This window comes from Monodelphis domestica, chromosome 2, assembly GCF_027887165.1.
Source record: "Monodelphis domestica isolate mMonDom1 chromosome 2, mMonDom1.pri, whole genome shotgun sequence".
NCBI lineage: Eukaryota > Metazoa > Chordata > Mammalia > Didelphimorphia > Didelphidae > Monodelphis > Monodelphis domestica.
In genome coordinates this window covers 505,178,056-505,205,316 of record NC_077228.1, presented here as the reverse complement: position 1 = coordinate 505,205,316, position 27,261 = coordinate 505,178,056, and the positions used below count along the sequence as shown (strand labels likewise).

The window sequence follows — 27,261 nt, the reverse complement described above, 5'->3', positions numbered from 1 at the left end:
AGTAGGATTTATTTCCTGTTACTTTAAAGGGTTAGAAATTATGATCTTAAATTATCTTTATAGTGTACAATGGGCCATCTTGATGACTGATGTCAGCCTCTTTACTGTAAATGCAGGGTGGCCTCAAATTGTGTCTTATTTTTTTATTTGAGACTATATTTTGAGAAGTAGAGAGGGAAGTTAAGTTCTAGGTCAGAGTGATACCCCATTAATGTAGGATTTTGCTCAGTAGTTGTAAAATGTTTCTGCTTAAGAAAAAGAAGTAAATTTAAAAAAGAAAACATTTCTTTGTTAAATTGTTCAGTAAATTTCAAACGTTGGTTGGTAGCTTACTGCTTTTTGAGGATGGTCAATTAGTAGATATTGCTGGATGACATATTAAAGTTTAATTTTCTAAGACGACTTTTCTACTAGCAAAGCCAAAATAAGATAAATGGAGATCAGCTTTTCCCTTTAAAAAGGAATTTAACATATTTTCTTGGTACAGTCTGAATAGACAGTTGTAGATTTGTGTCCCACATCTCAGTATTTATGTCTAGGGAAGGGTGTTTATCCATCACAACTCTCAACATTGATTGGTGGTGCTTTGTTTTTTGCTTCTTATTTTCTGTTCTGATTGGCTGCTGTCGCTCACATGATCAGATGCCAACCAGTCACTGTTTTGCGTGGCAGTGGGCTTCTGTGGCTGTAAGTATGACCCACTGTGACTACCACAGAACAGTCCTCCTTCCGTTTTCTGACGGCTCTGTGTGGAGCGACTGCTCCCGTCATCTCATTTCATGTGGACCATAGAGCATGTCATCACGTAGTGTTTGCTGTCGTAGTTGTTCAGTCATTTCCTTTTGGCCATGCTTCGTTTTCCAGAATTCCCATAATTGAAGAAACGGGTGATTTGACATAATCATATCTCATGTTTTTCCAGTTGTCAATGTTTGTCAGGGGTTTCTGAAGTAGACACTCTGCATGTTCAGATAGAAACATTTTGTGCTAACAATTCTAGTTTGGAATTGTGTCTAGGTGTGCTAAAATTCTAGCAAAGAGAGTAACAACATGATTTTTTCACTTTTATAGATTTTTAAACATACTAAAAAAATCTAAACTAGAGATTTAATTTATTACAATAGATTTTAACACTTTGAAATAGTTTGTAGTTGTTTTTTTATGTGACAAAAGTTTTAAAAGTTGAAAAAGAAATTTCCCTTCAGTTACAACTTCAGAGGTAAGTGCTTAGAGGTCAACTTAGGCCTTGATTTTTTTCTTTCCTTTTTTTTTTAAGTTTTAAAGATTTCCTAGGAAGTCCCATTTCCTTTGATATATTAGACTTAATATACTATTGGGCAGTTTTATTCCATTCTAATGCCTTGATATTCTATTACAAGTTTGCTTTTTTTTTAGAGGAAAGCATAGTATGTATACAAATTAGGACTTGGAGCATAGTTGTTTTCAACTGGTGTTTAACTTTGAATCACCACTAAAATCAGATAGATTTGCTTCTTCTTTTTTGAGAAAGGACAACACTGAAGGTATTTATTGTATATTTACAATCTACTCTAGTTCCTGATGTTAGACATTAACTTATAGTAGGAGCTATCTATTCCAGGGTAGTTTATAAGTAGAATGCTGACAAAGTAAAGTTTTCTTCCTGGGGCCAAGGACATCTAGAATGAAAATTGGATTTTTACTTGTGGTTAGTTGAAAATTTTTTTGCCTACCTAAAAGTAATTCCTAAAACCCTGTCTCTGTCTCTCTCCCTCTCTCTGACTCTGTCTCTCTTTCTGTGTGTGTGTGTGTGTGTGTGTGTGTGTGTGTGTGTGTGTGTGTGTGTGTGTGTGTGTTGCAAGTGGAAGACCAAATTTTGGCCTGCTTAGGCCATTATAGAGTATAACTTATCAGGATAGTCTCTCCAGTCTATTCTCCCACTGAAAATGAGAATTCTTTCTAGGAAATCTTTAATAGTTCCTCAGAAGCCTTTGTGTGGATGTTTACAATCAATGGGAGCTTCCATGTGTGTATCTTTTTAAGTCTCAGGAAGTTCTTAATGACATTGAGTCAAAACTTGCTTTGCGATCATTTCTCCCTATTAGATATCGATCTATCCCTGGACTTCACAGAATAGGTTGCTTATGCTTCCTTGGGAGAGCCTTCCAAGATTTGGAGACCATTGTCTCCCAACTAAATACCCTGCTCAGTTCTTGAACCATTTTCAAATGACATCCTTATAAGATGGTTTCTAGATCTTTGACAGACCACGGTACCTTGCATTTTGTTAGAGCATTTTGTACCTGTGGGATAAACTGTAGCATCCAGTATAGATCATAGTACTCTAGAAGTGGGTACTATTTCCATTACTGCCACTGAAGTTGAGGTAATATTAGCATTTAATTGTAGCATCAGTTTTATTTTTTTCATATTGATATTGTGGTCAACCAGATAGTCTAGATTTTTTTCATATGCACTATTGCTCTTGTTTTCATATGTACTGTTTGTGCATCTTGATTTTTTGAAATTCATAATTTCCCCATCAATTTTGATAGTTTCTTCAAAGGAGGGGGAACCCTTCACTTCTGAGATAGCCCATTCACCTTTGGGAGAGCTCTGTTCATTACCAAAATACACATTTGTCACACGATAGCCATTTACATCCTTGAACAGAGTTATTAGGTCTGCTCAATCTTCTCTGCTGCAATCTGACCATCTCTGCTTCCTTTAGCTCATCTGATATATTATGTGCTATAGGCATTTCACTCTCCTAATTGCCTTCCTCTACATTCCTCTTTAAAATGTAGTGCCCAGAAGTGAGCAGAATGCGTCAGGTGAAGCCTGCCTAGGGCTAGGTAGAATAGAACTGTCACCTTCTTCTCCCTGGAAGCAGTGGCCCTTCTAATCCAGTAACTCTTATGGCCTCCAGATCATACTACTGAATCAAATATTAAGCTTGCAATCCACTAAAACCTCCAAATTTTTTTGCTGCTATTTAGCTATGTAAGAATTTACATTCATTCCACTTGAGTTTCATCATTTATTCAGCTTCCTACTTTAACCTGCCCAAATCTTTTATTTCCTGACTTTGGCCTCTCCTGGGTTAGCTATCCCTCTGAGCTTTGTGTGATTATCTTTGCCTTTATCTTTTTCGTTGAGTAAAATGTTAAATGGTATGGCATCATGCTCAGCTCTTCACTTTGTTCCACTGGACACCTGCCATGTTGACATTCAATCATCAACAACTACATGTTGAAATAATCCACTTTCAATAAGCAATGGCTTTAATAAGATAGTAAGTTTAAATTTCTACATATGTAACTATATTTTGTACATATTGCATTTTGGAGGTGAGACCTCTGATTGGTTAGTACTTTTATTTATTGACTTCCATAATTTAAAAAGCCTTAAGTTCACTTTTTTCCTTCATAGTAGAAGCCAACAAAGTTAATTGATGAGTTACTAATTATTTCTTACTATGGTCTTAATTGCTGTTTACCAACACACATTTATCAACAATGTAGTTGCATTTAGGCCTGGAACAGTTAGTAAATACATTAATTATTTTAGCTTGAAATAAATTGATTTTTTGCTCTGAATATATTCCTACCCCCATTCCCCCACTCCTAACTCCTGCCACTTCTCTTCCTAAAATGAGGCCCCTTTAATAGGAAAAAGTCTATACAGAAACACATGGAAAGATAACACTCATGAATGGGTTACATTTACTATTTGTCTGTGCCCAATTTAAAGAAAAAATTATACTTGGACCAGTATGATAATTACTTTTTTTTTTAACCCTTACCTTTCATCTTAGAATCAATATTTTGTATTGGTTCCAAGGCAGTAAGGGCTAGGCTATGGGAGTTAAGTGACTAGCCCAGGATTATACAACTAATGTGAATTTTAGATTTACTCCACCCTGCTTAGTCTTTAGAATTCTAGCAACCGGGAATGTATAAACCCCCACTTATGGATTAAGTATCTGTGCTAGCAAGTGACAAATCAGAAACCACTGACTGACCCCCTGGACCGTCCAAAGCCAAATTTAAGCCGCTATTGGTACATGTGAGACACAGGAAGTGACATAAAGAACTGCCTTTATATTTCACATCACTTCCTGTGAGGGGACTTGGCCTTAGGACTAAACTCTGGAGGAGCTTGAGCTGAGACTGCTTCCCTGAGACGATCATGTGGTGAGGATAAGGCTGACTCCCCTTTCCTTGGCTTTTCTGGAGGCAACAGCCTCTGGAAAGGCCCATCTCTTGGGACTCCCTTTCCCTTGGCTTTCTGGAGTCACTAGTCTCTGGAGAGACCCCTTGGCTGAGGCCTCTGAACTCCTGCCTGCTTCAGACCAGGCCAGGGCAGCTATCCTTCCCTTTTTCCTCTGTCTCTCTCTCTCTCTCTCTCTCTCTCTCTCTCTCTCTCTCTCTCTCTCTCTCTCTCTCTCTCTCTCTCTAGTATTTCATTGGGATTTAGAATTTAAATCCCTAGCGACCAACTAAAAATACATATTATTTATATATATATATTCAGTCCAACCATAAATTTTACCCCTTACAGTAGGAAATGTATGAATGATAATTGCTTCTTTAGCTGAACTGTTATATCCAATTACAGACCATTTATGGTCTAAAAATCCAAATTATTTGGATTTCTGAACTACATTTGAATTTTAAAAATCTCATGTTTTATCCTGGCCATCTAGTGCTGTTGTTTTTTTTTTTATATGTTACGGATAAAGGATGAAGAATTCAACTACTGTTTAACTTAGGAGTTAAAAACAAAAGAGAACTCACTAATTTGATTGTTTGGTCTTTATTTCCCTTCCTGGGTAATGTCTATAGTAGAAAATACCACTTAACAAGTAAGTTAATCAACTGCTTTTTTGAGTGTATTGTTCAGCAGCTTTTCTAAAATAAATTTGTTCCATGTTATTCTGAGAATGTTTTTGATGTCTTTGTGTATTAATAAAAATGATACAACTTCTGTTTGTAGAATACCTTAGTTTATAAAGAATTTTCTGCAGTATCTAGGTGAGCCATACACATAGTAGTCCCTTATATGTTCAGCTAAAAAAGCTGAAGCACCCAGAAATTCAGTGATTAATTCATGATCACCCAGCTGAGACACATTTGCACTGGATTCAAGGCCAGGACTCTGACTCTAAGTTCTTGAGAAAAACTCCCAAGACTTGACAAGTTCAGATATAGTTAAGTTTCAAGGGCATGTGGAAAAGGCCAGACCTTGTAGCTGAAAGTTTACTTTTAAGCATAGATATAGTAATGAGCCTCATTGATGAATTTTCCAGTTGTTCATTCTCAAAAATGATATGTGTTCTCTGAGTCATATCTGTAAGTACACACGTATGCTTATAGGAAGAAGGAAAATTCATTACTTTTCCATCTCTATACTTTGAGAACTGTTAATAATCTTGCACATAAATACAGATACATTTCTTATACTTACTACATTGTAGAATGGTTATCTTGTTCATAGACATATACTTATTTGTTTTAATACTTATACGGAGACATAAAAATTTGAGATGCCCATATTTACACATTTGTATATGTTTTACTATTTAGAAGTGTTTTTGTTGGATGAATGAAAGAAGTGAATTAACTGAGTAGACTGAGAAAAATGGCATTTCTAAATTGTAATTATTTTCTTTTTGATATAAGAATGTCCTTATTTATTAATTTTTTTCACCCAAGCAAGAAATATTGGACTTTGGAAAATGCTGCTCATACTTCTTTGTAGTAGAAATAAGTGTTCTATGATATGGTCTTCTCCAGAATTCTTTCAGCAATATCTTGTAATGTTTCTAATGACACAGGTATTATACACTTTGGGAGGTAGGATAACATTAAATCACAAAGCAAAGAAGTCAAAGAGAAACTATCTTAAAACAGCAAAGTAGGGGGCAGCTGGGTGCCCCAGTGGATTGAGAGTCAGGCCTAGAGATGGGAGGTCCTAGGTTCAAATTTGACCTTAGACACTTCCCAGCTGTGTGACCCTAGGCAAGTCACTTGACCCCCATTGCCTAGCCCTCATTTGGATAAAATGTTTTTTAAAGTAGAGAATTTAGTACCTATATGGTGTTAAAGAGTTGAGCCAAACATTGCTTCTGGATAGAAAAATTCCATGACAGAAGATTAGTAAGGCAATGAGGGTTAAGTGGCTTCCCCAGTGTCACTAGGAGGTGTGTGAAGTCAAATTTGAATCTAGGACCCATCTCATCTTTGGGCCTGGCTCTTAATCCATGGAGCCGCTTAGCTGCCAACACACACTTTTTTTTTTTTAATTTTTTGCTAGAGTAGTTCTACCCAAAACTTATGCTCCAGTGGGTTGTTTTGGTTTAGGAAAATGCTTTTTAAGCTAATCAGTCTGATTAAGGAAGAAGTGAGTGTGAGTGTGAGTGTGTGTGTGTGTGTGTGTGTGTGTGTGTGTGTGTGTGTGTGTGTGAGTGACTTTTTTTTTCAGTGTTTTTTCTTTAAACTTAACTTTTAAAACCTTTCTAAAATAAATTGTATGTAGAGATTACCCTTAAATAAATTTATATTTAAAGTACATTATCTGGTGTTAACCTTAAGGTTTTGCTGCCCCATATTTTGTATGATGATCTTTCTTAAAAGTTAGATTGTTAATACCCTGTAAGTAAATAATAGATACTGACAGGATAATAATATATTTTTCTTAGAGTCTTACATTTAAAGAAAAAATGACAAGCCTTAAATTTAAAGAAAAACCTACGGACTTGGAAACAAGAAGCTATAAATACCTCCTATTATCCATGGTGAAACTAATCCATGCAGACCCTAAGCTGTTGCTATGTGTAAGTAAACTTCTTTTGATGCTTGAAATTATCCTGATTAATATAACTTGATAGAAACACTGTATTCCTGAAAGATTACTGGTATCTACAGAGGACTTTGACATTTCCTATTTCCTATTTCAAATTTATTTTTTCCTTTAAAAAAGCAACTTAGAGGATGATAACAGAGTTTTATTCCTCAGGCTAATCATACTTATTTCCTTTATCTCTAATATGCTTTAGGTGGGTGTTCATCCTAATTTTGAAATTCTTATGTTGTTAGAACACAAACACCTTCTGGAAAAGAATTCTGAGTGGATGGTGAGGGGGGAGCCATTACTGGACACAACTTTATATCTGTTGGGGGAAATTAGGGGAAGATTCAGTACTGATACTCCTATATTTGCATAGGATGTTCAGTTTCCTGCTACTCTGCTTTTATTTTCTTTCTGTCCATGTACAGACCAGTAATTGTCAGCAGTATAAAGAATAAAAGAAAGGAGTGGGAGGGTATGTGCTTATTGAGGTTCAGGGGAAGGAGCACTATATTTGGAGTCAGGATCTGTGATTCCATTTTCTGCTCCTCTATTTGCTTCCTGCATGACCTTGTTTAAGTCACTTATGTGAATCCTCCAGCATTTATTTATTTACTTTTAAATGCTTACCTTTTTTTTTTAAAACTCTTACCTTCCATCTTGGAATCAGTACTGTGTAGTATTAGTAGCAGAAGAGTAATAAGGGCCAAGCATTGGGAGTTAAGTGACTTGCCCAAGACCTCACAGATGTGATACATGGAGCCACTTAGCTGCCCCCTGTAACAGGCAATTCTTATTGATTTTTTGATTACTCTGTATGCAGGCTAAATCTAATTTGTACCAATCAAAAATCTACATGCATTTTGTTTTATCTGCATCAAATTAATCCGTGCATTTAGTAGAACCAACCAACTACTGCCCAGATAGCTTTAAGGTAGGCTTCATGCAGTGGCTGGATGGCTTTTGAGCTGAGTCTTGAAGGAAGCTAACTAGGAATCCTGAGACAGTGCCTCCCAACCATGCACTTTGACAGGGCAAAGCAATGGAGGCAGGAGCTGGCACTTTGGATGAGCAGAAGGGGAGAAGGATGGTTTGGTAGGACCAGAGGTAGGCAGAGGAATGATATGTGTCAGGATGCTGGAAATTGTAGTTGAGGGAAGATTGGAAAGGATTTTAAATGTCCCAAATAGAAATTTTAATTTGATTCAAATGGAAATAGGGAGCAACAGGAATTGAAATAATGGAATGCCTTGACTGATTTACACTTTAGAAAAATTACTGAACTGAGTAGGGAGAGATTTGAGGTAGAAGAATCAATTGAATAGCTTTTGCTGTAGTCTAGGTGAGAATTGATGAGGGCTGGGTCTTAGATAGTTGTGTGAGTGGACCATCAGTAAAATGAAGAAACTAGACTAGGTGACCTCAAAGAACCCTTTTAGCTCTAAGTCTAAGACCTATTTGCTCCAGTCTAGATGCCTAAAACAGAATTATACCACCCAACAGCCCCAGTTAATTAGAAGCTGAAATCAAAGTCTATCTCTTCCCCCCATTATAGCTGCCTTGAATGGGAAACATGGAATGGTCCAGCTAACCTTTGACCTATTCTTTGCCCTCATCACAATCCACAATCTCTCTTGTCCCTCTATACTTTTTCCTCTCTGTCCTATCTTAACCCTAGAGCTAGCCAGTTATTGTCTTCTACTTTCAGTTCCTGACCCTGTTGTGTTCTTGCCAGTGGCCAGCCTTGGATTGTTCCCATCTTCTCCCTCCTCTGTGCTGAATGGAGCTGGAGGAAGTCATCCAATGTGTTGAATGGACACACGCTATATTCCTATCACCCAACTTCATCTGAGCCCCCCTTAAAGAACCTTTTTTTTTTCATTCTTTATTTTCCATCTTGTTTCCCACAGAAACACCTTCTTTCCCAAAGCTGCTTACAGTTTCTTCTTCTTCTTCCTTCTTCAGACAAAAGTTGGCAAATTTGAGACTCCTTTTCTTGGAGTTATGATGAATGCCAGGGACATTTATTGCTTACTGCATGCATTCTGGGCATGCAAATAGAAATGTCAAGATAACCCCTGCTCTCAAAGAGTTTCACACTCTTTCTCATTGATGGTAGTAGAACTCACAGCAAGTTCAGCCCCATATTCTAAGGGTGCAGTGGTTGGAGGGAGGGAGGAAGGTGCTATGAGAGGAGGGAGCCCTGGGAACTGAGTTTCCACATGTGCTCTTCCCTCTCATCTCCTCCAGCAGACCGCCTTTTCAGTCATCCCCCACCTTCTCTCTAATTTCATTCTCTCCCCATTTGCTTGGCTTTTCCCTCCTGCCTTCAAAGATGCCTAGATTTCCTTTTCCTCAAACCTCAAGATCTTATAATCCTCTCTACCTCTCATCCTATGTCTTTCATCCCTTTCTCAAGCAGACTCCTTAAGAGAAGCTATAATTCTTAGGAATCTGATTTTATCATGTACCTCAACCTTAATTACCAAATCCAACTTCTTTTTGATTTTATCCTTGTCTTCAACATTATTGACTGCCCTGTCCTCTTTGATACTATTTCCTCTCTGAATTTTGTGACCTTTTTTCTTCTTTGGTACTCTTCCTATTTTTTTATCTCTCCTTTGCTAAAATCATCATCCATATTAGCCTTGGCCTAAGATCTAGCTTGGTTCCTTTTCTTTCTAGGTACTACCGGTGACCTTGCCTGTTCCTATGAGTTTGACTATCATCTTTTTTAAAAAATCAATCAATTAATTAATTTACCATTGTTACATGATTCATGTTCTTTCTCACCTCTCTTCCCTCCCCCCTCCCAGAACTGACAAGCCAGGTTATACGTCATATATCATTGTTCAAAACCTATGTCCATGTTATTCATATTTATGATAGAGCGATCTTTAAACATCAAAACCCCAATCACATCAAACCACATGATTGAGCCTAAGTTTTTCTTCTGTGTTTCTGCTCCCACAGTTCTTCCTCTGGATGTGGATAGCATCCCTTCTCGTAAGTCCCTCAGAATTGTCCTGGATCATTGCATTGCTACTAGTACAGAAGTATTTAATTTTACCACAGTGTATCAGTCTCTGTGTATAAGGTTCTCCTGGTTCTGCTCCTTTCATTCTTCATCAATTCCTGGAGGTCGTTCCATCAACTATCATCTTTATGTCCATCACTCTTGCCTATCTCAGTTGTTTCAGCCTGAATGCCCAGGAGTCATCTCAGGCTCACCAGGTCCATCAAGGCCACTCTAATGAATTTTCTTCTCTGAGTAGCCGACCCTCCCTCAAGGAGCTAGCTAAAGCCTAGAACTATGTTATTGGAAAAATCACTGTAGAAGAGAACCAAGCCCCTACTGTCTTCCCGTTGGTGGCAGATATTAGCAAACTAATTATCTTCATTTGGACATGGACACCTGTGTGTCCTATAAGCACTGAAGGTCAGGTAGCATTTTGGCAGGAAAATTCAGTTTTATAAAAGGGGGGGGGGGGGGGGGGGAGGAGCCAAAATCAGGTGTACTCCTACTGGAGTAAGTGAAAAATTAAGAATTAAGGACTGTGGGAATGGAGACTGTAGTAGACTTGAACCTTGAAGATGCTATCTTTGCTGCCATCTAGTGGATAAACATCTTTATAACCAGGAAGTTTAAGACTGCTGCAAACCTGTTGAAAGAGAAGAAAATTTGTTTCAAAAACTTGGGATGAATTGATATTTTAAATATTTCCTGACCAAAGTTAAGTGAATTTCGGAAGATCAACTTGAATTACTGAGAAATTGAGATCAATGCCTCCAAACTCTTGATTTCACTTATAATCAGAAAAGAGGAAAAAAATGAGCAAGCCTTCCCAATATATCTATGTTCCCATATTTATTAGTTATATTCACGTACCTCTGTATGAATAATTATGTTCATTATAAAACTTGTGGTAAAAAATAGAGATTAAAAAGGGAAAAGATAGGTAAAAGAACATTTGATCCTAGAGGCAATAGGGAGCCAATGGAATTTATCAAGTAGGAAGGTGATTCATTCAGACCTGTTCTTTAGGAAAATCCCTTTGGATGTCTTCCTTTTGGAGGCTAGATAGGAGAGAGAAGAAGAGAGATTTGAGGCAGGGGGAATAGTTTTTATAGGAGACTGTTGTTGTGGTCTACATGAGAGGTGACGAGGCCTGACTTGGGGTGGTGGTGGCTCTGTGAGACCCAAGAAAAGGGTGGATGGATACACCAGAGATGTGGAGGAAGACTGGGCAGGTTTCTCTAGTTATTGGGTTTATGTGGGGTGAGGGAAAGTGAGCAATCAAGCATAATTAACATTGTAACCCAGGGCATTATGAAGAGAGATGTGTTTGGGGTGGAAAGATTAGGAATTGCTACTAATTCATTTTGCTGTGCCATAGCTTACTCTCTAGAGGGCCACTGTCCCCAAGGGCAAAGCCTCACCCATTGGAGTGCCTCTTTCAGCCACAGATATAAAGAGGTAGGGGGGATACCTGCACAGCTACTATTGGGTGCTTGTGGTTTGGTCCTAACTACCCTGAGGGGCTCACATCCTGCTCTCCCTGGGGGAAAAGGTTATCAGTCTGTGGGAGTTGGAGTTTAGGCACAGGACAATTATATTGCAGATGAGCTGTGGTTTGCTAACTGGCAAGGGTCCCATTTCCCATAGGTTCACCATGAAGTCCTTAAGTTTCAAGATACTTTGAAGAGTACTGATCTGGATTTTCTATTCTTAATGATCATTACTCTTATGATAATTAGAAATAGATTTACACTGTTGCCCTCTTGATGTCTTAGGCAAGACTAATTATTAATTACTTTGAAAGAGTGACTTGTAATTACTGTGTCAGTCAAATCATGAGTCTAAGGAACTTTAGCTTCTAAGTAGAATTAGGGTTTTTTATATCTAAATGAGCATCTGAAGTTTTTTTGGGGGGGGAACTTTTTTTCCAAATAATTAAAGCTTATATCTTTACAACCTTTTAATATGATTGGTTTGCTAATTAATGCCTTTTGTATAGTTGAAACGTAGCCACAATGAGGTAGGAGACCTTCTAGCCTTTGAATTGCGGCTAATTTAGAGCCTCAGGGTATCTATGAAAAGATGACTATAGGAGGGAAGGTTGGTCTAAGTTGTGGGGAGTTTCTCCTCCTCTATGATTCTATAATACATTTTGGTCTTAGCTCTGCTGACCTTTTAAGTTCCAAATGCATGCGGTCTCAAATTAGAAGCTTATCTTTAAACCAGAGTTGTTAAATAGTTTGGAAGCAATCCATTATTCCTCATAAAAATCATGAAAAACAGTTTTTCATTAAAGCTTCGAGCCCACTGACTTTCTTAAGTGAGAACACTCTGAAGATGGCTTCTATGTAGGGAAACTCTAACAGTTATTATGAAAGAGAATGAAATCTTTTTCCTTTTCTTTGCAGAATCCAAGAAAACAAGGGCCAGAATCTCAGGGGAGTACAGCAGAGTTAATCACAGGCCTTGTGCAGCTTGTCCCACAGTCTAGCATGCCAGAAATAGCCCAAGAAGCAATGGAGGTAAGAAAAACCTGGCACTGGGTATCCTCCTCAGCTTTCCAAGGAGAGGTTTTCTGTGCCCAGTTTATTTGACTGTGTGGTAGGTGTTTTTGCCTTTTGGTAGAAGTTGGGAGTGGTTGCTACGGATAGATACAGGTTCCATTTTTGAAAATGTCAGTGAGGATATGTGACACTGTATTGTTTGAAGGTCCATACAGGGTAAAGGATGCTCTCTTTAAACCTTTTGTAGAACATGTTACTCCAGAGAGTTAGAAAAATGCGGACATTTTGGGGTATTCCTAAGTCCAATTCATTTTCTTTAAAAAAAAAAACACCTCTTGCCTTCTGTCTTTGAATCAATATAGAGTATTAGTTCCAAGGCAGAAGAAGGGTAAGGGCTAGTTAAGTGACTTGCCCAGGATCACACAGCTAGGAAGTATCTGAGGGCAAATTTGAACTCAGGACCTCCCACTTCTAAACCTGGCTCTATCCACTGAACCACCTAGTTGATTCCCTAATTCACTTTTTAAATGTATTGATTACCTGTGCCTTTAGGTAAAGCAGTTTTAAAACAAAGAGTAATTAAATGATAGATGGCATGTTATAGTACCAATAAAAAATGAATATTGACACCAACACTGCTTTTGAATGTAATGTGCTGATGAGAAATCCTCACTCAGCTAGAATCATATACTGTGTCTTTCCCTTTAATGAAACTCTTCTGAAATGGGCTGGAATTAGTCTCTTCCATAGTTATAAAACCAACAAAAATAGAAGTGCAAAAAGGACAAGATAAAGATGAAATATTGTTTGGTCCCCGAGTTGGTAGGTAGCCAACTGAAGGTGACTGAGTTGGGGGAATGGCATGGCCAGAGATGTGCTATAGGAAAGTCCTTTCGGTAGCCCACTGTGTGGAGGACAGATTGGAAAGAGGAGAGACCATCGGCTTTTTTAATTGGTCAGAATGTCAGCACCTGCTGAACACTTGTCATTCTCTTTTATTTTGACTGTACAGTGGGCCATTTCACATACTTGATCTCTCGAATTGATTTAATTAATCTCTATGTATTTAATTCTCTAATGACTCAGGTCTGAAAATTTGGTGTCCTCTTCAGTGACCTAAAAGATAAATCTTATAATTAGCCTCTTTTGTGGTCACTTAGCCAGGACCACTTTTTCCTTTTAAGATTTTCCTCATTTTTAGCCTTTCCTTCCCCCTTTCTCCCCTCTTCATTTGAACCTTCTCCTTCTTAGCTTTCCTGACTCTGATTTTGCATCATATCATCCTCCTTCGTGGTATTGGGAAGAGTGGCTTCTTAGGTAATGCACCCACCACCTCCAGGGATCTTGTGAGGAAAGCACTTTGTGGACATCTAGGGCTCACACAAATGTGGAGTGTGGTGCGTTAGTGCTCTGTCGCTGCCCAAGGCCTGCTGCCCCTTGAGGCTGCTGATCAGCTGGTCTCCAGCTTTCCATTATGTTTTTTATCCCTCTCTGCCCCAAGGACACAGCATGCTCCATTTGGCCCAGTGCTGTGTGTGTGCTCTGCTCTTCTGTCTTGCTTCCTGCCCTCTCTGCAGTGTTCTCCTGCCCCGCCACCAAGCCTGTCCAAACCCTCCTCTTCCCTAAGGTTTCCCCATTCCATGCCTGCAGGCCTCTCATCCTCCTGGACTCATCCTGAAGTCTTGCAGGGCCTAAGACAGTGAATGAGGGCCACCCAGGTTAGCACAGGATCTTGTTTGGTTTAGGGCACCCTTTTGTGTTGTTCATCTCACCCGGCGGCTCAGATCCTAGTGATTACCATTAACTAGGCTTTCCAGAACTCCTCTGTCCATCATATATTATTTCTCTTCTTATCTATTGCTCTTTGGGAATTTGTTTTGTAGCATGAGTTTGGGAAATCCTGGCTAATTACTTGTTTTTATTTGTTTGTTTATTTATTAAACCCTTACCTTCTGCCTTAGAATCAGTACTACGTATTATTGGTTCCAAGGCAGAAGAGCAGGAAGGGGAGTAGACAGTGGGACACACAGCTAGGAAGTGTCTGAGGTCAGATTTCAACCCAGGACCTTCTGTCTCTAGGTATGGCTCTTAGGGCACTGAGCAGAGTGCTTCTGGCAGGTAATACCTGGAATTGGCTTAGTATTTCCAGATGACTTAGAATTATTTGGGCAGAGGAATTCAAATTGATTCCTAAAAGCACCCAAGTATTTTTAAGTGGGGGAAACTTGATACATTCAGTAGAGTGCATCAATCAGAGACAAAACTAACATTCTTAAAACTGTCTGGTTATTACTAGGAGTTTCTCAAGTTATCAATATTGTATAGGAATACAAAGATCCTTCCCTCATTCTGAACATGCTCCATCTCTCCAGATGTCCTGTTTTGTCTGACCCTGGTGGAAGTGGCCCTGGCTCCTGCTCATCAGTAGCCGTATGGCACATGGGTTGGCTCTGCCGTCTGTCGTTAGGCCATTGAACCTTGTTGGGCCTTAGCTTCCTCCTCTGTAAGATAACAGACTGAGCTGGGCTCATTTCAAAGAATGGCTGATAGCCCCTCCTGGCTCCAAATCTCAAATGCTACAATTATTTATTCTATGAGCACTTAGCATAGGCCACATTGGGGACGAGGTGCCTATGTGGCCACCAAGGCAAAAGCAGAATAGCCTCTGCCCTCAGGTTCTGCAGGTGGGAATGAATATATGTGCAAAACGCTAAGTACTGGACAAACACATAGACAAGGTGGACATTTTCCTTTCTTCCCTCATGTAGGCTTCATTTCCGAAAGAACAGAGAGGGGTGTCAGTAGGGCAGGAAGAGAGCCCCTGACCTTGAAACCCTGGGCACAGTCCAGTTCACTTGTTCTGTAACTCTGGGGCTTCATTTCTAAATGAATATATAATACTTGCAAATTGTTACAGACAAAAGAGTGGTTGCCATAAACTGTGACCACGAAAATATGGTTTCAAGACAGCGTCTTGAGTTAAATCAAAAATAAGTGGTCGCCATGGAAAAATTCCCAAATATGAAATACCCAAGTCAGCTGGGTTTCATGGAGATTTTAATTAATATAAATGAAGGAATTAAGGAAAGGGAAAGAGACAGAGTAAGAGGAAATAGGAAAAGGCTAGGGCCTAGGGCCTAGGCCTTTCTCTTTAAGAGAGAAACTAAGTCAGTCTTTAATCACTCACCACAAGATCCTTCCAAGCAAAACTCTAGTGTTCAGAGAGACCCTCCAGTTCAACTAGTCCGTGCTCCAACTCAGCTACCAAAGCTGAACTACTTCCAGAGCCCTCCAGCTCCTTCCTTTTAAAGAAAATTTTCTCTTGTCACTTCCCCTAAATTTTTACGTCTACCAATCACAATAGACTCTTTTCCTAGGACAGCCCATTCTTAGGTTTTAGTTCTCACCTTCTCTGGGTAGATTATATCTTCTGAGTACTTCTCACCTCTTTTGTTAAGCTTGCCTTTTGTAAATTGATTGACCTTTTAGTGATTAATTTGACCTTCATAGGTACTTAGCACCCTTTTGTATTAGATCTAAAAATAGACCTAGCTTAAGGTTTTGGCCTCACTATAAGTATGAGTTAAGTACCTTCATTGTTCACTAAGGAGTTTTACAACTTTATCTTCCCTTAAAGTATGCCTAAGTATGGGTGGAGTAATTTTAAAGTTCCCAATACATTCCTGATCAAGTATTTCCATTGTTTTAATGGGAATAGCCTTAACCAAATGTTCCAAGGTAGAGTCTGAGAAGTTTTAAGATTCACAATTCCCCCTGATGATCATTGGGAGACTAGTCTCCCCATTGATCATTTAACATAATCATCTTGTAGTCCTAAACGCACTTCAAACTACAAATTAATACAATATTCAATTTTCTAAGAGGAAATTAGAGTAGTGAGGGAGGAATAGAAAGAAAGAAAGAAAGCAAAACCAATGTTTTGCTAGGCGCATTGACAGAAAGCCAAATTAGGGGCAGACCCTTTTGGCATAAATGTGTACATTTACAATAAATGTTCAATCAAACTTCAGTTCAATCAACCATATCCAAAGTTCATTCTTGATCTTCTTGATGTAGTGTAGGTTTTCTGGCATCTTTCTGCAACAGTTCATTGTCTGGATATTAGCAAACTTCTTTGAAGATCTTTTCTTGAACAAAATCAAAATCTTGGATTTTTATAAAAATACAATCTCAAACAAAAAACAAAAAAATCTTGGATTTTAAATTAAAATACAATCCCCCCTGAAGTAGGTGTTAAAAAAAAAAACATCCAGTTCAGCTCAGGATGCAATGTTGAGTTATGGGGGTGTATGAGTCAATTATCAAAAGAAGAGAACAACAACCAAAAACATAAGAGAAAAGAATATTCAAAATAGGCCCTTGTCTAGATCCAATTTAAAGTAATTTCTATCCCACAAGTCTGTAGGACAGAATGCAGTGATATTTCACTTACCCATTTGCAGTCAAGACTACAGGAAGTTGCCATACTATAAGAAGAAAAAGAACTAGAATTCTATTTTGATAGGGAAGTGTCATTCCCTTGTCTGATTTTTTACATTCTCAGGGATATAGGGAGCCAGCAAAATAGTCAAATTTTATACTTGTCCGAGTACTTTACAAAGAGTGTAGATACAAGGAAGTCCTACGACTTAACATATATATCAAGCGTTGCAACCTCGAGTCTCACATTAGTATTTCATGTGTGCTCTTATTGGCACTATTCAGGTTAAGTCTGTGCTAATATGGCACTATGTAGATAAAATCTGTGCTCCTTTTTTTCCCCCTTTTTCTAGAATCAGACACAAACATTAATCACAGTTCCATAATAATTTATCAATAAATGGCAGGTTCCCATAGTTTAAAGCTTTTGGGTATGCATTGATATTATAGCAAGTATATACATATTAAACTTGTATCACTGCAAAAAATATTATATTAATTATGTGTACCTTTAGTACAAGAAATGAGAAAAAATCAAATATTCTAATCAAAATAAAAGAAAAGCAATAATAAAAATAAGAAAAAAATCAGTAATTCAATGTGTTCTCAAAAAACAGCATCCATTTGTCTATGGATTATTATCTCCAAAGCATATAATAGGGTACAGTCAATCGATCTCAACAGAAGATGCTTTCTTCACATGTGAGCAATGAATCCAAGAGTCCTTTTCTCCAATCTTTATAGATGTTGGAGTAGTTAACAATATTTGGAATGGTCCTTCCCACGAAGGCTGAGTTGCTCCAGTACACTTGAAATTCTTAATATATACTTTGTCTCCTGGGTTCAGGTCATGATGTGTAGTCTAGTGGTCTGGCTTGAACTGTAGCTCCAGATTCGTGAAGTTCACGTAGTTTGTGCTGTAATTCCTGTATATAAGAAGCAATAGTAGTATCTTCCCCTAATAGTGATATATATGCAGGGGGAAAAGGTTTAGCCTGTATAGGCGGATGTCCATAAAGCATCTCAAACCTGCTTCTAAGATAAAATAGGGCCAGAGGTAGGATTTCAGGCCATTTTAAATGTGTCTCAGTGCATAATTTTCCAATCATAGTTTTAAGTTCTTTGTTCATTTTTTCCACTTGGCTTGAGCTCTGAGAATGATATGGAACATGGAATTTGGGAGTTATCCCCAAGCAAGAATATATTTGGTTTAAGACAGAATCAGTAAAATGACTTCCTCTATTTGAATCAATACGTGCTGGCAGGCCAAAGCGAGGAATAATTTCTTTTCAAAGTATCTTAGAAACAAAAGACACTGTGGCTTGGGTCATAGGAAATGCTTCCGGCCATCTGGTCAGTTGATCTACAATGACTAGACAAAATTTATAACGTCCAGCCTTTGGCATTGTTATGAAATCTATCTGTAGATGTTCAAAAGGTGTGTAAGCCAGAGGACGCCCACCAAAAGCTTTGCCATGTAATGCATGTTGGTTATAGGCTTGGCAGGTAGAGCAGGCTGAACACACTTTATAGGCTATAGTAGTTATACCATGGGGCTATCCATACTTTATTGACAGAGTCCACGATGCCCTGTGTGCCAAAGTGACCATTTTTATGAATAGATTGGCAAATTTGGTGATAGAAACTTCTAGGGAGCAGGGGTTTTCTTTCAGATGACACCCATACTCCATTAATCTGTTTTGCTTTGAATTTCTGTTTCCATTTTTCCACTTTCTTTTCATTATAGGAAAGTGATAAATTTAAATCATCAGTGGTTGTTAATGTTAAAACCAATTCAGGCCCTTCTATGGCTGCTAGTTTTGTAGCGGCATCTACTCGATCATTTCCTCGAGAGACAGGGTCAGTGCCACCTGTATGGGCAGAGCAATGAACTACAGCTAGGGCTTCAGGCAGCTGGAGAAAGAACTTCATTAATAATTTCTGCATTAGCTATAGATTTTCCAGCTGAGGTTAAAAATCCTCATTGGAGCCATAGCATTCCGACTGAGTGACAAATGCCAAAAGCATATCTAGAATCCGTATAAATTGTTGCCTTTTTCTCCTTGGCAATTATACAAGCGTGCTTCAGAGCTATGAGTTCTGCTTCTTGAGTGCTAATGTTAGAGGGTAGTAAAGCTGACCACTCAGTGGCAAATTCTGAGACTACGGCTGCTCCAGTGTAGCGTGTGCCATCTCTCATAAAAGAGGAACCATCAGTAAATAAGACCAGATCTGGATTGTCTAAAGGAGTGTCCAGTAGATCATCTCGAGGCTTTTCTGCCATGGACACTAGTGTTTCACAATTGTGTAATGGTTCTCCTGAAGTATGTAAATCTGGAAGCAAGGTAGCAGGGTTAAGGGTAGTACAACGTTTAAAGGTAATGTTTTCGCTATTTGACAAGGTTATTTCATATCTTATAATTCTCTGATCCAAGAATGCCTGTGTTCTATGTCATAGCAATAATGCTTTTACCTCATGTGGGCACATAATTGTTAATGGGCATCCCAATACTAGATCAGCAGTTTTTGTCACTAATATAGCTGTGGCAGCTATTCCTCTAAGACATGGTGGTGCTCCTGATGCTACTGGGTCCAGTTGGGCAGAATAATAAGCAATTGGGTGCTGAGAAGGTCCCAAAGTCTGAGTTAAAACACCTGAAGGTACTCCTCTTCGCTCATGTACATACAAAGTAAATGGCTTGTTAAATCACCATATTGTTTTGAGGATCAAAGGAGATTGCATCAAGCAATTTGTAATCATAATGGATTATATCATTGGGAGCTACTTATCTCACTTCCCACCATCACCCTTCCTGTAATGTTCAAGTTTGAATACTTATGCATCAGGCCTGTCCCAGGTCTCCTTTCTAGCTGGATATGCTATGAAATAAACATGTGTAGTAGAAATAGGTAAGTATTTAAGCTTACTCTACCAGTATTCCATTGATTCTCTTCCTCCTTCCTCCCCCCACTTAAAAAATTTTTTTTCAGTTACATGTAGAAACACTTTTTCATGATTTTTTTGGCCTTTTAGAATATTTTGTTGATTCTTTTTCCTTATCAACCTTGTTAAAACACTAGCTTCAAAAGTTTTTGAAATGTATTCCTCAAAATCTAGTTTTTAATGTTGACTGGAATCAGGATATGTGTATGAATCCTGAAGCATTGAGAAAGTGTATCTGTAGCTTTCACAAGAATTTTAGAGTTGATTTTTGCTTGTAATTAGAAACCTCATGATTAACTCAAAATTGCAATTCAAAAAAATAAAATATAATTTGATTCCCTAAAAGTAACACAAATAATTTCTTTTAAGAGTTGGTTTTATATACAGGATTAAGACCTAGAAGTGTCCCTAGTGGTCAAACAAGTTGTGATGCAAACTCAAGTGTCCTTTGATTTTGGATCTATAGTTGCTCATCATAGTTACTTTAGAGTTTTTTTCCCCCCAACAAATTTTATTCTGTTGTACTTAAAAAAAAAAAAAGCCAATAGCCAGCATTAAAAAAATTAATTAACTAAAGAGCCAGAGCCAGGTCTGGAGATACGAGGTCCTAGGTTCAAATCTAGCCCCAGATACTTCCTTGTGATGTGACCTGGCAAATCACTTAACCCCCATTGTCTAGTCCTTACCACCCTTTTTGCCTTGGAACCAATACATGGTTTGCTTCTAAAACAGAAGGTAAAGGTTTAGAAAAAGATTAATTGGTCTCTCCCTCTTAGTTGTTGTGTCCCCTCTCTCTCCCCAATTGCACCAAAAATAAATAAAAATAAATCCTCAATATATCACTGCATAGTTTGTCAAAATAAGTCACCCAACACAAAGAAGGTTGGACGCAGAATTAAACAAGATGAAGGGGTGAATGCGGTTGCTTTGAAGGCATTGCACTTTCCTGTCTCCCTTTACTTTGTCTCATGAAAGTCTCCATTCTTTTGATTTTGCTTTATTACTGCAAATCATGGACCACCCTAGTTTTTGATCTGGGAACCTTTGGGGTCATGCAAAGGGAAGGGAGGGAGAAAGGGGAGAAAGGAAAGAAACTTTGGGGATCATTTTATTTCTCATAAAAAGGACATGCTTAGTAATTTGGTTATTTGTTAGCAGCTCTGCTATTAATCATTGACTTAATTATATTTTACAAAGAATCTTGAATGATTTTAACATATTCCACTCTTGAGGACTCACCCTCAAGGACAGTGAGAAGACCCAGAGGGAAAATGAGTAAGACCATAACTTGTAACTATGGAAAACAAGAGAAGAAGGGATGTATGATGATAAGAGTGATCTTGGGTTTGAAAAGATGTGTGAGGGATGGACTGCCTATGTGATCTATAATTATTAGCATAATGTTCCTGTTGAGAGAACTTCAGGCAGATCCCCAGTGCTTTAAGGGGATGCCTGTGGAGCATTTATAGAAGGCTGTTACACGGCAGATAATAACACATCATTTTTATTGAATGGATGAGAGAATTGAATGGTGTGGATGGATGACATTCTGCATTCATGAAGTAAGTGCCTACATGAAGGAGATGGAGTGTAGCTTTGATTTGGAAGGAAAGAGTTGAAATTTTTAGTTAAAATAAAGTTTTAGGGTTATCTTGGATATAAAATACCTGGGAAAAGCATTGTGGGGGAGCGGATAGAGAGTGTTGGCTTCAGAATTGTGAAGATTTAGGTTCTAATCCCACCTCTGATATTATACATGCGATCCTAGGCATACCATTTGACTCATGTTTCTCTGCTTATTGGTGGAAGCAGAGGATTTGGAATATTTTTTGTGCCACATATCCACTTCCAAGAGATGTTCAAGAATTCTGAAATCCCTTTATTCCATCATAATTTATTGGCTTTTCATCCTCCCTCTGCCTTTCCTTACTTCACTCTGCTCTATCCATAATGTAACTTCCAATCTTTTTACCCTTCAGTCCTCTCCCAGCCTCTACACTAGATACTTTTTCTTACCCATCTTGACACTTCAGTGAAATAATTCAACTCCACGATGCCCTCCTTTATTTAATCCTAATCTTTTTATCATCCTACCCATGACCCCCAGCCAAGCCTCAGTTTTGCATTCTTGCCACCATTCATTGCCTTGAGTCCTGCACATGTATGTGCTGCTGAATGAAGGTGGAGTCATTCTGATTGGGTCCTCTACAGATTTGTTATACAGCCTCACCTGGGGCCTCACTGCTACTAGACACACAACCCTATTAGACCTCTCCTAGGAGTCCTCTCCACAGCATCTCTTCCAGACTTTCTCATCTCTCCTCAAACCACCCTTGGCTCCCCTCCTCCTACTCTGTCAGCTTCTAACAAAATTGATGCCATTCACCATGAGCTCTCCCCTCTCCCTTCCTCCTTATCTCCCATCATTCAGGTGCCTTTTGCCACTCTCTTCTCCTCCACCTTGGACTCTTGTGATATGGTGGCCTCACTCTTTACCAAGGCAACCTCTCTGCTCCATCTGGCAATCCTTCTATCTAGTTTCCTCCAACCGATTGGATCCTCTGCCATCCCAGCTCTTTGACTTATTTTCAGTCTCACCCTGTCTTCCATCTTCATCAGTATAGATATGCCTGTCTCCTCCATTCTGAAAATCCCTCATTTTATCTTTCTCTACCCAATAACTACCAGTCTATATCTGATGCCCTTTGTAGCTGAAATTGTTTCTACTTTCCTCTTAGTCTCTCTTCTTAATCTCCTATAATCTGGCTTGTGACCTTTCTGATCATTGCACCAAAACTGCTCTCTCCAAAATTACTGATGCTCTCTTAGTTGCCAGATCCAGGGACCTTTTCTCTGGCCTCCTCTTTGACTCCTCTACAGTTTGCTGATGGCCCTCTCCTGCTTCATACTTGATTCTCTCTAGACAGTCTTTCCAGATCTTTTCTCTCCTGGTTCCCCACTTGTTCTTAATCTCCTTTGCAGGGTCCTTCTCTAGATTACACCCTCTGAGTGTAGCTACTCCTCAGGATTCTGCCCTGGGCCCTTTTCTCTTTTCCTTTTCCTACTTCACTTCATCAGCATCCATGGATTTAATTGTCATCTCTGTGTTGAAGACTCTTGGATCTACTTTTCCTGCCTCAGGCTTTGTACTGACCTTCAGCCTCATATCTCTAGCTGTTTTTCAGATATCTTATACTGGATGTCCAGTAGATACCTTAAACTCATTAAACTGAATTCAGTATCTTCCCCCTTGAGCCCCCTTTCCCCCCATCCTCCTCACCTAGTTTTCCTACTAGTGTAGAGGACAGCACCATCCCCAGGCTCCAGACTGTCAGCCTTGAGGTTATCCTGTGGGACATCTCCTCTCCTCTGACACTTCCCCTTGCTCATCACCTTACCTCTGAGTATTACAATGGTTTACTGCTGGGGGGTTGGCCTTGAGGCTCTCCCAACATTCAAGTGATTTCCCTAAAATGTAGGTCCTGCCCTGTCATATGTACCACCCTTCAATAAACTGCCATGACTCCCTAGGACTTTGTTCTGTTCATTCAGAGCCCTTCATGACCTAGCCTCCTTCTCCCTTTCCTGTTTTCTTTTACCTTATTCTCAGATACGTATTCATTCATCCAGTGAGAGACTAGCCTTCTGGCTGTTACATAAACAAGATCCTCCAGCTCTCAGCTCTGGGCATTCTCTGGCTATCTCCCATTGCCCATCTCTGCTTTATTTGATGACTTCCCTGTCTTCTGTTAATTCCTATCTAAAAGTCCCTTCTTTTTACTGGAAGTCTTCCCCAATCCAACTTTATTCAAGTGCTTTCCTTCTGTTGATGATCTCCTATTTATCCTCCATATAGCTTGCTTTGTATATATTGGTTTGCATTGTGCCTCTCCCATTGGATTGTAAGCTCTTTGAAGGCAGGAATGATTTTTTGCCTCTTTTTGTATCTCTATCACTTAGCACAGAGCTTGGCACATAGTAGGTGTTTAATAAACATTTCCTGATTGAATCCACTTGGTGCCACTCTAAGACTCCCATTTTGCAGCCCAAATTTTCATCTGTACTGGTAGAGGGCATTCCTCATCAAAAGACTCGGTGTGCCAGTGACATCAGAGAGTTGTTTAAAAACTGAGTCACTTGGTCTATATGGAACTTCACAGTTCAGCCATTCTTGGGATCAGGGATTTTCAACTTCCTCCCCTTCAGAGTCCAGTTTCAGGTATCTCTAAGAGACCAACATATTACTTTTCTGAACAGGAGGTAGGGATAGGGTCCTGACCTGTAATTTTATTAAGAAAGGAACCTCCCATTAGGTAGCATCCCTCCTTCACTGATAGAACTTGTGTTGGGTAGGAAAAGCCCTGAGAGGTTAAGGGGGCCACCCAACCAGTAAATATTAGGCAGGACTTGAACCTGAGTCTTACTGGCTCTGAGGCCAGCTCTCTGTTACCATCATACCACATTGCTTCTCTTTGGAAAAAGCAGAAGAAATACAGAAATTATTCTGTATAGGACAAAATCTGGATTTTTCCTCTATTTTTGTTCATTTCCAAAATATTCTCTTGTTCAAAAGATTTTATAGTAGGCAAAATAACATCTGCTTCTTTGGCAGACCAGTAAATCTGATAACTTCTCTGTCTGTGACCAGCTTTCACTCAGTCAGTTACTTTCCTGTTAGTGGGAATGATGTCATATTCTTTGCAAAATTTAGCTCTTCAATAAGATGATTCTAGTTTTTCTTTTTCAATCAGTCAACAATCAAGATGCATTTCTTGAGCATGTAGTGTGTGCCTAGCACTGTGCTTAGGACTTGGGATACAAAGTGAGCATCTGACTTTTCTGTCAAAGTGAGACATTTTAAAGCCTCATGTATTGCTGATGTTCTTTGCTTATAGAAACTAGTTTCATATAGTAGTGAAATACTCTTATCTTTAAATTTAGGCTTTGCTGGTTCTTCATCAGTTGGATAGCATTGACTTATGGAATCCAGATTCACCTATAGAAACATTCTGGGAGATTAGGTATGTTCGTTTTAATTTTTATTAATTTTATTATAACTTTTAAAAATTCAGCTCTGTAGTGTCATACATAGTTAAATATGAAGGTTATATGTCCTTGTCTATAAGTCTTTCAGAGAGTTTATAAATTGTAAAATGCTTAGGTACAATATTTCAACTTCAACTCTTTAAACTTATTTTCAAAGTATTCCAAGGTTATAGTTTTGGACAAACAAAGAATTCATATTGAAAGCTTTTCAATTAAATAAGATTTCTGAGAAGGTGGATTATATAGGTAATAACCCATAATGCTTAAAAAGACACGAAGGCAGTGTAATATGGTGAAATCTGAGGGATGGGCCAATGGATACCAATTGAGCCTTACAGGATGACTTAAATAATATGTAGATTCAGATAGAAAATTGTATCCTTTGTTTCTGGGAATAACATCCACTTATAGTCCTTTAAAATTAAGAATAAAAATGAGGTTCATTGGTGAGGCATTGTGGGGAAAAATTTAAGTTATAACCTAGAAGTTTCAGTCATTATTATTTGATTAGTACCATGTGAAACTTTTCTACCAAACATGATAAAAATAATCAAAATAACTTAAAAATAGGTTATAGGAGGATTCTGGTATTAAATATTAGTTGTGTTTGTATTAAGGGATTATTCTGCTACTGCTGATCAACTTCATTTTGTTTCAGCTCACAAATGCTTTTTTATATCTGTAAAAAGCTAACTACCCATCAGATGCTTAGCAGTACAGAAATTCTCAAATGGTTGCGGGAAATTTTGATCTGTAGGAACAAATATCTTCTTAAAAATAAGGTAAGTTTCATTTGGAAGAAACAAAGCCTAGCATTTCAAAGGAAATAATGGAAAATCAATAGTAATTAAGGTGGGGAAGAGAGCTTATAGGACTCAAACTATACTAGCAAGTTGTAATCATCAAAAAGTAATGTTAAATGATTAGGACAGACTGGATAAAGAAGAATTAAAAATAGTTGACTTTAATCTGGTGATTGGTATATCTGAGAACATAAGTTACTTGGGAAAGACCCCTCTCTCTTTGACAAGAACTACTGGGAAAACTGGGGAAATGTCATTCAAAACTAGATTATACCAGGTGTTCTTAACCTTTTTCCTATCATGGAACACTTTGGCCATCTGGTGGAGTCTGGACCCCTTCTCAGAATCATAAAATGAAAAACATAAAAATACAAAAGATTGCAAAGGAAACCAACCATTTGGAATAAAATTATCAAAAACATTTTTAAAAATTGATTACACCATGTTAAGAGCCACCAGTTTAGAGTAAGATTTTTCACACAATGAGAACGATGTGAGTAGAAAATAGGTCCTTTAGAAATATATGAAAATAAAAAACATTTTAATGAGCAGAATCAATGCTACTTGGATAAGGGAGGGAAACGAATGACTCAGAAAAAAGATGGTTAAAACAGGTATCTGCTAAAGCAAGGGCTGTTAGCTAAGTAAGGCAATTCATAGAAATGTGGTAGATGCAGAGCTATTCTGAGGAGTAACAAGACAGAATAGAATCAAACTTCTCCAAAGAATTTCCAGTGATTACCTGTTGCTATAGGAAAAATTACTCCAGATTACAAAGGAAAGAAGTAGAACTCGATAAAATCTCAGAAGTTTCACCTCTTACTCAGCTCATTGACAAAGATGACAGAATAGAAGAATATTCAATATTGGAGGAAGGTTAGGCACAGAGGGTTATTGATACATTAAATAAATACACACAAGAATACAGAAAGAAGTTCAATAGGTGACCCAGAGACACAGAGCTTATTTGTTACTATTGAGTTAAGTTTTATTAGGTTAAGAAAAGTGTAAACAAAAGTTTACAGTTTTGTGTGCAGGCTCCCCCAACCCCCCCCCCTTTTTTTTTTTAGAGACAGAGATACTCTCTCACACAAACAATGCAAGCCATTTATATACCCCATCGTTGGGGAAAACAACTAAAGAAATTGTAGGTCATGAATGTAACAGTAGAATATGACTGTGCTATAATAAACAGTCATGACTACTCTAAAGATATATGGGAGGGTGTGAGGTAATGTAGCACGAAGCCCACTGGACACAAGAAGCCTGTATACAGGATAATGACCAAAGGGAAAATAGAAGGAATAAAAAGGAACAAAACAGAATACTGCATAATTATGTTTATTAAGTTTGGCCCCAAAGAAAAGAGGAGAAAATATACTTTTCCTCCCTTTGTTGGAGACTGTATGCATGGACCATTGTCAAATTTGGTTAATGGATTAATTTTGCAGAACTACTTAAGTTTTTTCTTTTTTTTTTTCTTTGATACAAGAGATGACTGGGTGGAGAGAGGGTTATATTTGTTTAAAAAAAAACAAACCTGATATAAAAAATAACAAGTAAAGTTAAAAAATAAAAGGTAAGTCAATGCAGGTTTAAACTTGGGAGCAAAAACCTTTTATATTTTCTCATTCTAGTGAGCAAGGTTAAAAAATTCTCAGCATTTTTAATTTT

General features: G+C 38.2%; 1 protein-coding gene across 22 annotated transcripts in view; it reads left to right on the top strand.

Annotated features, from left to right (window-relative positions):
- NF1 (neurofibromin 1) overlaps positions 1-27,261 on the top strand; it is a 281,583-nt gene that overhangs the window by 109,606 nt on the left and 144,716 nt on the right. For 16 of the 22 annotated variants that reach the window (XM_056819485.1, XM_056819484.1, XM_056819475.1 and 13 more), the window contains 5 exons: positions 643-687; positions 6,683-6,817; positions 12,259-12,372; positions 24,680-24,759; positions 25,443-25,566. In XM_056819485.1, the coding sequence (XP_056675463.1) occupies positions 643-687; positions 6,683-6,817; positions 12,259-12,372; positions 24,680-24,759; positions 25,443-25,566 (498 nt within the window). The remainder of the gene's footprint in view (positions 1-642; positions 688-6,682; positions 6,818-12,258; positions 12,373-24,679; positions 24,760-25,442; positions 25,567-27,261) is intronic. The other 6 variants (XM_056819486.1, XM_056819490.1, XM_056819479.1 and 3 more) reach the window with 2 other exon arrangements.